Source organism: Nerophis lumbriciformis, linkage group LG25 (genome assembly GCF_033978685.3).
Source record: "Nerophis lumbriciformis linkage group LG25, RoL_Nlum_v2.1, whole genome shotgun sequence".
Classification (NCBI taxonomy): Eukaryota; Metazoa; Chordata; class Actinopteri; order Syngnathiformes; family Syngnathidae; genus Nerophis; species Nerophis lumbriciformis.
Window position 1 is genome coordinate 23,706,872 of NC_084572.2, and position 14,875 is coordinate 23,721,746.

At 39.7% G+C, this 14,875-nt stretch overlaps 1 protein-coding gene across 2 annotated transcripts in view; it reads right to left on the minus strand.

Moving 5' to 3' along the window:
• The window catches only part of LOC133621700 (myosin-10), a 92,837-nt gene that overhangs the window by 24,685 nt on the left and 53,277 nt on the right, over nt 1-14,875 (minus strand). The window contains exons 13-27 of one of the 2 annotated variants that reach the window (XM_061983972.2): nt 12,858-12,976; nt 12,617-12,769; nt 12,350-12,523; nt 12,056-12,229; nt 8,084-8,198; nt 7,887-7,949; nt 5,585-5,778; nt 5,257-5,378; nt 5,105-5,174; nt 4,856-5,016; nt 3,076-3,184; nt 2,845-2,976; nt 2,569-2,775; nt 2,349-2,486; nt 776-899 (exon numbers count right to left, since the gene is read on the minus strand). In XM_061983972.2, coding sequence (XP_061839956.1) covers nt 776-899; nt 2,349-2,486; nt 2,569-2,775; nt 2,845-2,976; nt 3,076-3,184; nt 4,856-5,016; nt 5,105-5,174; nt 5,257-5,378; nt 5,585-5,778; nt 7,887-7,949; nt 8,084-8,198; nt 12,056-12,229; nt 12,350-12,523; nt 12,617-12,769; nt 12,858-12,976 — 2,055 coding nt within the window. The remainder of the gene's footprint in view (nt 1-775; nt 900-2,348; nt 2,487-2,568; nt 2,776-2,844; nt 2,977-3,075; nt 3,185-4,855; nt 5,017-5,104; nt 5,175-5,256; nt 5,379-5,584; nt 5,779-7,886; nt 7,950-8,083; nt 8,199-12,055; nt 12,230-12,349; nt 12,524-12,616; nt 12,770-12,857; nt 12,977-14,875) is intronic. The other variant, XM_061983973.2, reaches the window with a different exon arrangement.

Genomic DNA, 14,875 nt, shown 5'->3' on the forward strand with positions numbered 1-14,875 from the left:
ATACTATGAAAGGAAATTACTGATTAGAGGATACGTCTATTATTTTTTATTTCTGGCCGTCCAAAATGTTGGCACACACACACACACGTAGGACGGAGGATTCTCTGTCTGTCCATCGTCTGTCTGTGCAGCGCAAGCACTGATCCTGCAGCACTGTGTGGAACTGTCAGTTTGCATGTCCTCCTGACACATGCTAAACTAAAGGCAAAAAAGTGCCTGCAAAACGGTGATGAGTGTTGAAAAATCACATAGTGCGTGCTAAATATTTATATTTGCATTTTCTCTTGGCAGTATTGTGGGCGTTTTGAGGATCAGCATATATTTGGCATATTAATGAAGACAGAGACGCAAAATGGATTGCACGCCTTGTTCTGCTCACTTAACAGACGCAATCCACTTTGTAGATCAGCTTTGCATGTGTTTGAGTACACACAAACTTTTATCAAATCAGGCCCTTAGAGTTAGCAGTTAGAAGTAAGTTGAAACCATAAAAAGTGAGAGATGTCATTACCAAATTAAAATAATGTTGGCTCAGTGTCATTGTCGCTACATGAAACTAAGGTAGATTAAACGAATGCACCAAGCTTCTTTTTAAGAAAAAACAAACAAACAAAAAAACCCAACTTTTTTCTTTGGTTCGTGTTAAAGAAGCAGGACTTTTCCACTGTGGAGTCCCAAGAGTAGTAATCTTCTGGCATGCAGGATTGCAGCTTTCTATGCTTGGTGGAATATGCCAGAAAACCGAGAGACTGATTGCGCAAGAGTGTTCTCTTACCCTCCAAATCCACCATCATCATCTCCTGCTTGTTCTTGAGCTTGCCAAGGTTCTTTGCTTTCTCCTCCTCCTCTGTCAGCAAGGTTGTCGCTTCATTGATCCGGTCTTCCAGTAGCTTCTTCTCCTGTGAGGTACAAAATAAAGCTTTACTTAAAATAGTTTTGTCAAAACTTGTATTTCTTGTATATTTTGACATTGCAATTGGAATGTAACCTTTTAAATCTTCAAGTTGAATAAAACAAATAATAAAAATAAAATATACTCTGTTGTTTAGCAAAATGTTGCACTTGAATAAAAATCACAACCAAAAGCAATAAAATAGGGTCTGTCTCTGTTAAGGAGGGGACCCTCAAATTTACACAACCAAAACAATAAATAAAATGGGTAAATAAAGTTAATGTGACCAAAATTATCACTGTTATCATTATTTTTGCGGTATTGTTAAATGAGCTCAAAAGGTACTTATACACATACTAAAATATTTGAACCAAATTTTATTTTTTTAAATACCTAAAATGAATAGACACACAAGTATACTCTCTTGGCAGAAGAAACGTCAAATATTGTTCTGGCTTCATAAGAGCCATAATATTTTAATTTGTGTGTTTAAATATGATTAGCTTCTTCCATTTGAATTTGTAAATGTTTTAGAATGTTTTATCAATAAATGCGAAATGGGTGATCACTCCCTCTTACTTCTAGTTTATGTGACGTGACGCAAGTTCACTTCCTGTTGAACACAACAAACCTCCGTCTGTTTCAACGTGAAACTGTGGAGTAGATATCGATCACTTTGTGAAAAAAGAAAGCACAGCCTGTATGATCAATGTGGAAACTGTATCTTATTGTTTAGACAGTAATGTGTGTATGTATACATTTTGATTGGGGTAGTGTTTCTTAATGGGTTAAAACTTTAATGTCTTTTGTTTTCATGTTAGTATTTAAAATAGCTAGTAAGCGAGCACTATTTGGCCCATCATTTTATCAATGTGTAGTTATCGATTACGTTTTTTTCTATATTTCTAATCTAATACCCTAATCCTTACCGTCTGGAGTTTTACCTTGGTTATCATTATTACGGTTTATGTGCATGCAGTATAAACACCTGCAGATGTTGAAAGCAATTCAAAAAGTGACCGCTCTTGCCTCCCGTAACAACGCATGCACATGGTGATTATCGAGGATGGCAAAGTTATTGAATTCATTTTCATTTATCGTTCCATTAATTGACTTATCGAATATCGGCCCAGGTCTAGTCACAGATACCCGCCTGCGCGGGTTTGTGTCCACTTATCTGTCTTTTTCTGCTGTGTTTGTTCAAAGCCTGCTTGTTACTGCATTGCCGGTGTTTTCCCGCATTTATGGTGCGAACCGTTGCTCACACACAAGGCGTCAAAATATAGTGTTGTTAAAGGAAATTAGTGTTAATTTTGACAGCTCTTGACTCAAACACTTTCAGTTTTAGCAATAAAAGGGTTTGAAGACCCCTAGCACTGTTGTAACTTTCTATAGTATTCTTTGCAAATAATGCATAAAATCCACAGCTTTTTGGAAAAACGCACAACCCTTTTACCTTGTGAAACTTGGAATTTTGGTCCTCGAGCAACACAATGTCTTCTTCTAATTTCTTTATCTTTGCCTCCGCCGTCACTTTATCCAACTGAAGCTTCTGTCTTGCAGCTTCCTCCTCGTCAAGCTGCTCCTCCAGGTCCTGCGGCAAAGACAATGCACAACAAAAATGAGCAAGAATTAGGCAAGGAGGGAATCAAGTGGGATTTCGCATGAAAACAAACCTGTATGTGCGATTGCATTTTCTTCTTCTCGTTCTGCAAACTCTGGTTCCTCTCCTCTTCTTCCTCCACCCGAGACTCCAAGTCATGGAGGATCTCCTCCAGTTCTTGCTTCCTAGAGGCTAGACGAGCTCTCATCTCCTCGGCTTCTGCAAATAGCTCTGTTTCCGCCTGGAGCTGCTCTGCAAGAATGGTCTTCTCCTCTACGAGCTAGTCAGAAAAAAAACATAGTTAAACTATCAAACTTATTGCTATTTTATCATTTCCAGACGTGTCTACCTGTTGGTGTTTTCGCTCCATATCCACAAGCTCAGTCTCCACAAATAGCTGTCTTTCCTTGACTTTCACCAGCTCCTCATCTTTGGCTTGCATCTCCTCTTCCTGCCTGGTCACCTGCAACAGAGGCTTCACCTGACAGAGAAAAAAAGGAAAGTTAAAAAAAAGGTAAAGACTCTAACATTGCTTTGCTGTTGAGCTGTGTCATGCCTGAAGCTGCATTAAGGTTCTTACCTTGGTAAAGAGCCTCCACCACTGCCAGTGGCGCAACTTCAGGTAGGCAGCACAATTCCTTTGCAGAACCTTCAGGGCGCTTAGCTGCTGTTGCTTTTTAGCAAAGGCCCTGTGGGGGAAATATGCTACATTAACATGCATCATGCTGGTAATGCACTCAAAGAGCTCCACTGTTCCATCAATGAGTGGACAGCTATGACCTGGCGAGAGATAAAGTTTTGTCCAGATCATTTTTCAACGGAACACAGTCATTAGATTTACAAGCACAACAAATACATCTGGGTGGTGGTGGACACTTACAGTGCTATGCTAAAAACATTTGTTGGCTCATACACAGTGCAAACTAGAAAAGTACTCGGAGAGGGTAGACCGCCACCATGTCCTACCTCCCAACAGTAAAAAAAAGTCCTAAATCCAGGCGGTGATCTGAACCACCCGCAAAATATAAACATTTGTTCCTTATCTCTATTGCTGACATTTGCTGAAAGTTGAATCAAAATCCACCCATAACTTTAAAAGCTATCTATAGCGGCATGATAGAAACAGAGTGAATCCTCTTGTCAGTGAAGCACTCTGTTTGTCTCTATGGGTGGAGGGGGAGGCGGGAGAACGCAAGCCTAGACAGACACAAAAGTTGAAGCTCGTAAATGAAAATGAAAGGTAACATAGTAGAAATGATCGGGATCAGCCTCAAAATCTAATCACTTTTGGACATTTCCTGAAAGGTAGATGAAAATCTGCCCAAAACTTTTTGCGCTTTGTAGCAGAAGAGCAGAGTGAACATCTTTGTCAGTCATCCACTGTTTTTGTTTGTGCGTGGCCGCAATCATAAACATAGACATACACATACACACTCACATGGAAGCGTAGACATACAAAGCCACCCATAAGTTATGTTAATAGCTAATTAGCTAGCTAGCTAACTAACCAACAATTAAATGACCTATTATAAGGTTCATAAATAAAACTGTTTTTTAAAATTTGATATCTGTCTTACACTGAACTTTACTACTAAAGTACGTCCTGTAAATAGTCAAACCACTGCTTGCGACTTTAACTTCTATTCAAAGAAACATATTTAGAAAGACAGATGAACCATATGATTTCACCATCCAAAAATAGTTTACTAAATTAAGTTAATTCAAATGTTGTCTTTATAACTTTCATATTGGGGTTCAAATAACATGTAATGCTGGTACTTTGGTCAAGTTTTAAGACCATCTTCAAGATAAGACCGCCCACAAAACGGCGCATCCTGAAGAGAGGGTCACTCTTCAGGATGCGCCGTTTTGTGGGCGGTCTTATTTACGTGGCTCTTCTTCGACAGTCTTCTCCCCGCCAACTTTGTTGTAGTTTTTAGAGCTTCCATGTCAAGTCGACTGAAAGATTATGAGGTTCAACCTATACACTACTTTGTATTAGAAGTGGCAACAGCGGAGGTTGCATGTTCATGTACGAGCCAGTCTGCCCCACAATACGAGGATAGCAAAAAAGAAGGAGATTATTGACTACAACGTCAGACTACAATGGCGGACTCGCGCAAAGCACTTTGGGTACATTTCTACCATATATGGATAATCCGCTGATGTCACCAATGGGGCTAATTCCAAACGGCTCGTTTACAGGGAGTATGAAGGAAGTTTTATAAACATCTCCGCAATCCCTCCAGAGTTTGATCTGAAATTTTCAGGACTTATACAGATCCCAAATACACTACAGCAGGCACCAATATGTATGAAAAGTTGGTTTTGGATATTAGGAAACCTTTAATGTTACTCACTTTCGTGCCAGGTATCCGCGGCACACAGACTGGAAGTAAATGATGATGTCGGTGATCTTCAGATCTCGCTCCTCCTCCAAGTGAGCCAAAACCCCGGTTCTAAAGAAGATCTTACTCTGTCCAATGCGGAACAGGTTGGGATCCAACTCAAGGGCGTGGATCTGTAGAAAAAAACGTGCAGAAAAGGTAATTTAAAAAAAACTTTGATTACATTGAAGGGTTTACCTAGTATTAGCAAACACACATTACCATTCTCTCACAAGCTTGTTTCCCATCCATGAAGCCCTTGGGGATTGCGTTGGGTGTGAGGATTTCATATCTATCAGCAGAAGAGAACAGAAAATTAAACTAGAAATGTCCACCGATGTAACGCAGCTAGGAAAAGGTGTTTTATGTGATACCTCTGTCTGAACTCCTGGAAAACAATACGGTTCGGGAAGCCCTGTCTGCAGATGCGGATCCCCTCGAGAACTCCATTACACCTCAGTTGGTCCAAAACAAGGTGAGGCTCTAGTTTACCTGCCTGGAAGGAAAAAATAATATTGAGAAAGGCATGCTAGAAAACAATGTGCATCCTCCAGTTGTTTAGGATGGCGTATGAACCATACAAGTTACTTAATAAAACAATTACCGGTAGGTCACAATAATTCACAATGGGGTTACAAACTAGATGAAACATGTCATGATTTCACTTGCTTGAATACAAATAGATAAAGATTATGCATTTACTCGTTTTTCGTGGTTGGGGATGATGCAGCGGACAAAGTTGGGGTTGGTGTTCCTCAGCGTGGCCATGAGCTTGGTGAGTGACTCCTTGTAGAGCTGACCCACAGTTCGAAACATGCCCTTCTTCGTTTTGTAGGTGGCTCCGAACGCTGTCTCGTTCATTCCTGCCACCTGGTCCAGGCCCACGATACGATCCACTGGTGCAGGGAGACGGGGAGAGGTAGTTATGCCAGCGTTACTTAACAGGTGGGAAGGAGGAACAGTGATGTAGTTACAAGGCCCAATGAAGATGGATGATAGGGGCACTATTGTACACATGATCGTAAGACAGCAGCAGGCACACAATCTGGCATCCTAGATCTAGTACTAACTCTGGCTGCTTGTGGAAAAGTATCTAACATGAGACATAAACTAAATGCATAGAATAACCATAAATAACTACCCCGGTACAAATTTCAGTTCTAGAAACGATGAGTGAATGCTAAAATGAGGTCAAAGAAAGAAATTCAGGACTGGGAACGTCAACACATCACAGCCTATCGTAAGAATTGATCAAACACACCCTTCGGGCTATGAGCAAAACATGGGGTGACGTCATAGCCGAATATTTGACATTTAGAAAATGTAATGCTGCAACTATCGATTGTTTTAGTATTTGAGTAATCTATCGATTCAACGAGTAATCGGAAAAAAAAACTTTAAAGGGGTATATTATGCAAAACTAACTTATTTTACCTGTTGGTACTTGCTGTTGTGTATTTCTAATCTGCACAAGGCCCGAGAATTTAAAAATCTAACTATAGAGGCATTGCAGATATATTTATAGAACAATCTTGCCTTCCTTCATACTTCGGCCAAACGAGTCGTTTGTATTTGCCCCTTTGGTGACGTCTTTGCCATTGGTGATGTAAGCGGATTATTCATAAATGGTAAAGATTTACCCAAAGTGCTTTGCGCGAGTCCGTCATTGTCGTCCGGCCTTTTTCGCTATCCTCTTGTTGTGGGGCAGACTGGCTCGTACATGCACATGCATCCTCCGCTGTTGCCATTTCTAATACAAAGTAGCGTATAGTTCAAACTTACATCTGTCAGTAGATTGGCAATGGAAGTGCTAAAAATTACACCAAAGATGGCGGAAAAAAGACGCTGTCGAAGTGGAGCCACGTAAATAACACCGCCCACAAAACGGTGCATTCTGAAGAGACAGTCCGAAAGTGGCTTGAAAATTCTCAGTAAACCATAATCTATGCAGAATTTGGACCAAAGAACCACCATTAAAGTTATGTAGACCACAAAGAAGTGTTTTAAGTGTAAAAAAAAAAACATAAACTTTTTTCGAATCGAATGAATCGATTAATCGTTGCAGCAACTAAATGCTAGCAAGACGGAGATATTTTTTTTTTTGGTAATGCTGATACATCTCAAAATGCTATGGATCTGGCATATTTTTCGTTGCAAAAACTTGTTTGAGCATCTTAGCCTTCACACAATGAAGTTTGATTCTCCCGGCTGTTCGCAAGTAGCGCTCTGGTGCAATAAAACACAATTAAGGTACCTACTGCATCTGACCACTGTGTACTGTTTTGACTCATTCAAATGAAAACCTGACATCAAATATCAGCGGTCTTTGCTGGTCTACATCAACACCAACTGACAGAGCAGAAAAATTCTAAATCTGTCCCAAAATCACACAGCATGTCAGTTTAGTGCCCTACTAGGTGAATTACAGTCACATGACTTTAATGCATCACAGACTGCTGCAATGTTTGAAACCTCCAACACTGACGTCTTGAGCTCAGCGCCAACACAAACACCACAAAACGGCATCTGGTGTCAATTTGCTGCTACTAAGAAAGGCGGGAAATTGATGTGATTAAATTTTGACCTCAGTCAAGACCTTAATTTACCTCATGCATAGTCACTACACCACAAGAGCAAGAACACAAAATGAGCTTGCAGACCCCAAACAACTACGCTACATCCTAAAAGCTTGCTTTAGGGCAATTGGTCATAATAACCACAAGACCCATAACAGAAGACAAAAGCACACTAGTTCAGCTAAAGGCAGCTATGCTATACTTGAGTTAGGGCTTAGTTCTACTGCTTATGGCCAAGACAAGGAGCCATGCAGCCTGGAAGCAAATGGTGGCACTGCCAGAAGCATGAAACAAATGATCCGCCAGATCTGGGCTAAAATATAATAACCAGTATCAGGCTGGCAGTTCAACCTGCTTTAGGGATGTTGTTTTCACAATTGCACTATTATTTTGGCCCAGGTCTGCTATGCCACTACCCCGTCATTCACCTGCTGGCTCATCCAGACTAGTGACATTGTCATAGAATGAAGCCCTTTGAATGGTCTGAATCTCTATAACACAAAGAGAGACAGAGAGGGGATACGTTTGGCTGAGCAAGGCAGACCAGGCAGTTATTTGTTAATGTAGCGCTTTTTTTGGCAAATTATTCAGAGGAATTCCTTGTCATTATAGTAACATGACTCACCATCTTTCCACAGCTCTGCCACAAATTTATCTGTGGACTGATGCAGAAGCGTGGCCACGTTGTCATTTAGGGGGTCCATGTTCTTCATCAACCACTCATCTGCCTTGTAGTCCACCTTAGGGATGATGCCAAATGTGTATTAACTGACACGCTTTATTAATCCAGTGAGGGCAATCAAGCTAAATAATAAATGATCAAATATTTAATAATAGTATTTATTATGCATGTATGGGAATACCTAGACAAAATATGAATGATAACCACCACTTTGTATAATGGCATTTAACAGAGCAAACCGGCCCAGTGTAAATAAAGCCTAAATGACATAAAGGCAATCTACATTCCACATAGTCCTGAACTCAGGATGTAACGATTTTACATCATGGTTAGTGTAAACAAAATGATCATGGTTATCACCATCAATGTGTGAATGTGGAGTGAATTGAATGATGGGCTCTCACTTCTCTGTAGAAAAGCGCTATATAAATGTAATCCATTATTATTATTATTATCATAATTTTTTATCACGGTATTGTTAAATTTGCTCAGAAACTAGGCTACTTATACACACACTGACAACTTTAAACCATGTTTTATTTAAAATTAAATAAATAGACACAATATACAATTTAATAAACATTACATATGGTTTTGGCTTCTTTATAGCCATATTGTTGGTATTTTAGTGTTTAAATATGTTTATCTTCTATTTTAATTTATAAAGCGCTTTGAGTACCTTGAAGTTAGAAAAGCATTAAACAAGTATAACCCATTATTTTTTTTATATAAAGGATTTAGAATGTTTTTTATTGACAAAAGCAAAGCGAGCGTAGCACGGCCGTTTTATGTTAAGTTAATTTCCCGTTGTTGACACCTCCAGGTCGTATACCTCTGAGTATAGAACGATCACTCTGTTCTAAGAGTGCAAATCTTGTAGGTTCAACGTGCACAATTGAATCGCTTAGTTTCTCAGATAAGAGCCGTGTATAGAGAGAGTATGGCCAACTTGGTTTCAAAGCTGGTAGCAAACATGGCGCTCTGTAGTCACGTGAGAGGCTTTTGACCAATCAGAGAGAGTATCGCCAGAGGGTCTCCTAAATGATTCTGCCAAGAAAGTATATTGTGTCTATTTGATGGAAAGTAATGGCAACAAAAAAAAACAGCCGACCCAGTTTTTCCAATTGCACTTTAAGAAGCAATTTTTGCTAAAAGAGATTGAGAGTCTGTTTTATTTTTTTGTTTGTTTACTTATTTAGGATAATTAAAGTTTATTGATCTTCCACTTACAGTGGTATGAAATACTAATGAAAAATATCGGTATATTGCATTTAAAAGGGTTACTTGGATTAGTATTATATATTATCATTGTATTACATGTACATTACATTAATTTGGTTTCAAAATAATCCTGACAATAGCATCGTTTATCGGCTATAATTTGTGGGACGGTATATCGTACAGCAAAATGTATTACAGGGTTTCTGCAGGTATCAGCAAATCTAATTTAATTACTTTTTAATGCCTGTTTAATGCAACTTAAAACAATTTTAATGCCCATGTCTTACTGCAGATCTTTATAATATACTGTATAGTCAAAAACATACAACTGTCTGTAAGCATTTGACAATGATAATCTTGAATAAATAAAAAGCAATTGCAACACTTAATTGGCCCTAGTGTGTGGATGTGAGTGTGAATGTTGTCTGTCTATCTGTGTTGGCCCTGCGATGAGGTGGCGACTTGTCCAGGGTGTACCCCGCCTTCCGCCCGATTGTAGCTGAGATAGGCTCCAGCGCCCCCCGCGACCCCAAAGGGAATAAGCGGTAGAAAATGGATGGATGGATGGATGTAGTGAAGTGAATTGTGAATTACATTTATATAGCGCTTTTTCTCAAGTGACTCAAAGCGCTTTACATTGTGAAACCCAATATCTAAGTTACATTTAAACCAGTGTGGGTGGCACTGGGAGCAGGTGGGTAAAGTGTCTTGCCCAAGGACACAACGGCAGTGACTAGGATGGCGGAAGCGGGGATCGAACCTGCAACCCTCAAGTTGCTGGCACGGCCGCTCTACCAACCGAGCTATACCGCCCCACATGTAAGCATTGACAATGATAATGTTGAATACCGTAGTTGAAAAGTAACTGTGGCCAAATTAAGCACTAATGTAATCATAATATATAATAATAATAATGCAAGTACCCTTTCAAAAGCAATAAACCTATTTTTCATTACTGTCGTATTTTTTACCACTGTAATTGGATGGTCAATAACTTAATTATCGTAAATAGGTAAACAAACATAAAAATAAAATGGACTCTGAATCTCTGCTAGCAAAAATCTTGATGTGCTGTTTCTTCCACAGTTATAAAAAAAGTGCCGGGTGGTTCGTCTTGTTGTCTTTTTTGTTGCCATGTGGCATCACAGCATACTTGCTATTTCTTCCATGTTGATGGACTCATGTTGCTCATTCAGTTTGAAGATGAAATATACCCACACAGGGGCGTTTCGCTTTGCAATCATCGTTTTTCATCATAACTTTCATTACTTAGCGTGTAGCAGCTAACATGGACAACATGATCACAAAACAAAATGCCGCCACACCAGTGTGGGAATATTGCATTTTAAACATTTGGAACAAGATCAGCCTATCAACACTCACTTCGCGTTTGGTGAACAAGCCAGGTCAGTGTAAACAAAACATTGCAAAATAGTGTGTGCTCATTGTGTGGTTAAATACATCTAATACCATTTCGTACTGTTACAAAGCGAGCATTTCTTAAAGTGCTGCAAACGGACATTTGTCATGTTGTCATGTCATGTCGGTGTTTTCTCACTCGGAATCTGCCGGATTTAAGTTTTCTTTTCATACGTCCTGTTAACACATCTGCTTATACTGTAGTGTTTATATTGGTATGCTGCATGTTTTATTTAAAAATGTCCTTACTTATTTGTCAGTTAAGACATTTACAACACTACTTCTGCCTGCATGTTCAATACTGAAGTGCAACTTTGTTTGTCAATATTTTATTTAGCCATTTTATTTATTATTTTGGTGGTGTATATTTGATGCCCTCTACCCCCTCTGTAACACATTTTATTGCTTTTGGTTGTGATTTATATTCAAGAGCAACATTTTCTAAACAGACAAAGTATATTTTATTGTTATTGTTTGATTTTATTTAACCTGGATATTTAAAAAAGTTTTAATTCCAATTACTGTATTAAAATATACGAGAAATACAAGTTTATTGCATGTGAAAGGATATATATATATGCATTATCATTATGTATTGTCATTACATCAATGGTTAATTAGGTCTCTTAAAACAATGGCAATAATATCGTTTATCTTCAATAATTTGTAGGTCAATAAATCGTCAAGCAAAATTTGTTATCGGCCCAGGCCTTAACGTGACATGCCAAAACACTCTGCTTAAAATTATAAGAGTGAAATGCAAAGTTACCGTAAAAGCATACGTATCAAGACAAGACAGACATTGCAGAAATATCTGATGGAGTCATGAATGTTCAAAAACTTAATACAGCCATCATAGCAAATTCTTCACTTGCCACTAAATCATTTATTTTGTGCATTCCCAATAATGAACATTTGGGGACGTGGCTGTGTGCTTGAGCATTCTTTCCCCCCGCAGCACAAAGTCTCACATCTTTGTGGTTTTTCTAAGGTTGTTGCATAAGACGCCGTCCTCATAATGTTAAGCAGATGTCCTCTTCAGCAGGTCTTTCTGCGTTGTATTGCATAACACCACTAGCAAAGTCCCAATCCACTCATAGTAATTCACCTCAATTTCCACCATGGGGGAATCTTGCGTCAGATTAGCTCTGACCAGCAGCAACTTTCCACTTACGGACAATTAGGTAGGAAAATAAACATTATGGGTACAACAGAAGAAACCACTTAACTTCTTGAGTTCTTTTTAAACACGTCTATGATTCATTCCAAGCATACCTTGCCAGCATAGTGGATGATACAAAAGTCGGCTTTGTCTTTAAGCTGTCGCGGCTTCTGGAACTTGGTGTGTGTTCCCTGTTCCTGGATTAGCTTGTCAACAAAGGTCTTGTCTGTGGCTTTGGGGAACCAGCACTCCTCATCCAGCAGAGCTAACACCCCAGGAGGGTTTGCCTGAAGGAATTAATGCAGAGCAGAAGTTTAGTGACACAGCCCCCCCCCATGCCTCTTTTGCAAGTATAGTCACTCATCTGAATCAAATGTAAGATTTTGTGTCTAATTGACAGTACTGACCGGTCTCTCAATGAGGTCAATGCAAGGCTGCAGGTCGAGGCCAAAGTCGATAAAGCTCCACTCGATACCTTCCCTTTGGTACTCCTCTTGCTCCAGGATGAACATGGTGTGGTTAAAGAGCTGCTGCAGCTTCTCGTTGGTGTAGTTGATGCACAGCTGCTCGAAGGAGTTAAGCTGCAAACATATGAAGAGCAAACACAAGTGATTTATTGTGAAAAAACTGTCGATGCTGGCTTCAACTAATTTCTGCTGTACCAAACATCTAACCTGGAAAATCTCAAACCCAGCAATGTCCAAGATGCCAATGAACGAGGCCCCCTGTCGTTTGGTCCTGTCCAGAGCTTTGTTAATTCGATGTACTAGCCAACGGAACAAACGCTCATAAGTCGCTTTAGCCAGGGCCTCCACTGCAAAGTCAGCCTGGATCAAGTAGTTGTCATAAGTGAGAACATTTAAATAAATATGTTACATTCTTGTTTAGTACAATTGTGAACATTTAATGACCAACCTGCTCTTTAGTTTGGGCTTTCTGGACATAGTCTCTTCCCACTTTGATCCTTGGCGAAAGGATTGCTCTGGTGAACTCCATGACACTCAAGCCCAACAGGTGACACAATTTCTGAGCAGCTGGGAAAAAGTGTGAAAGAAGGCACATCAATGCAATTGATGTACCCTTAGGTCATGTCTACTTTACAAGCTTGGTTTTAGGGTGACATAGATTTCCTTTTTTTTTGGGTTCGTTTCCAGTTTGGGGCTCTTGTTATATTCCCACTTCCTGTTCTGTGTATGTTGGCTTGCAGCAACTTCACCCCTGCTTTCAAACCCTGTTCTCATCACCTGTGGGTGATTCGCGATTATGTTTCTCACATGCTGCCAATGACCATCAGAGGGTTTCTATACAATTCAATGTGCTCAATTTTCCGCACACAGCTTCCCTGTGCTTCTTGTGCACATTTTCTGTGCTGCACTCTATTTGGATTAGTTTTTTTTATAAAAGTAAATACTTTTCAACCTGCACGCTGCCTCCGGCTTCTGCATTTGTGGGGTTCTATATCGCGACGACGACAACTGAACGTGACACAACGCTTATTTGCATTCAAATGTAAAGAGGCCACATATGTATATAAGTGTAGTAATGACTTGAGACATAATGGCTTATTTGACAACTGTAAAAAAAATTAATCTACCGTATTTTTCGGACTATAAGTCGCAGTTTTTTTCATAGTTTGGCCGGGGGTGCGACTTATACTCAGGAGCGACTTATGTGTGAAATTATTAACACATTACCGTAAAATATCAAATAATATTATTTAGCTCATTCACGTAAGAGACTAGACGTATAAGATTTCATCGGATTTAGCGATTAGGTGTGACAGATTGTTTGGTAAACGTATAGCATGTTCTGTATGTTATAGTTATTTGAATGACTCTCACCATAATATGTTACGTTAATAAGGTTATCCAAAAAATAGTGCTCGATACCGTAGTAGAGCGCAATATATGTATGTGTGTGAAAAAAAATCACAAGACTATTTCATCTCTACAGGCCTGTTTCATGAGGGGGGGTACCCTCAATCATCAGGAGATTTTAATGGGAGCATTCGCATACCATGGTTTATATAGGGCACATAAACCATGGTATGCGAATGCTCCCATTAAAATCTCCTGATGATTGAGGGTACCCCCCTCATGAAACAGGCCTGTAGAGATGAAATAGTCTTGTGATTTTTTTCCCCCACACATACATATATATATATATATATATATATACACACACACACACACACACATACATGTACCGTATTTTCTCGGACTATAAGTCGCAGTTTTTTTTATAGTTTGGCAGGGGGTGCGACTTATACTCCGGAGCGACGTATACTCCGAAAAATACGGTATATGATTTTGGGCAGCACGGTGAAAGAGGGGTTAGTGCGTCTGCCTCACAATACGAAGGTCCTGAGTAGTCCTGAGTTCAATTTCAGTCTCGGGATCTTTCAGTGTAGAGTTTGCATGTTCTCCCCGTGACTGTGTGGGTTCCCTCCAGGTACTCCGGCTTCCTCCCACCTCCATAGACATGCACCTGGGGATAGGTTGATTGGCAACACTAAATTGGCCCTAGTGTGTGAATATGAGTGTGAATGTTGTCTGTCTATATGTGTTGGCCCTGTGATGAGGTGGCGACTTGTCCAGGGTGTACCCCGCCTTCCGTTTGATTGTAGCTGAGATAGGCTCCAGCGCCCCTCGCAACCCCGAAGGGAATAAGCGGTAGAAAAAATGGATGGATGGATGATTTTAATCTAACTGTATGATAGATTTCACTTTTTTATCTGCAATACCAAGCAAATTTTCTATTTTTTTGGCTCGGAAATGATGGAAAATACTACATGCAAGACACTGTCTAAATCAGACAGCTAACCTCTTCTTAAAAAAGAAAAAAAACATTCCCGAGATCAGGCTTGACACATTTGGGAATATTTTGCAGAACGACATCATTGGCATTAGGATCAGTCTGCCTCTGTCTCTCTC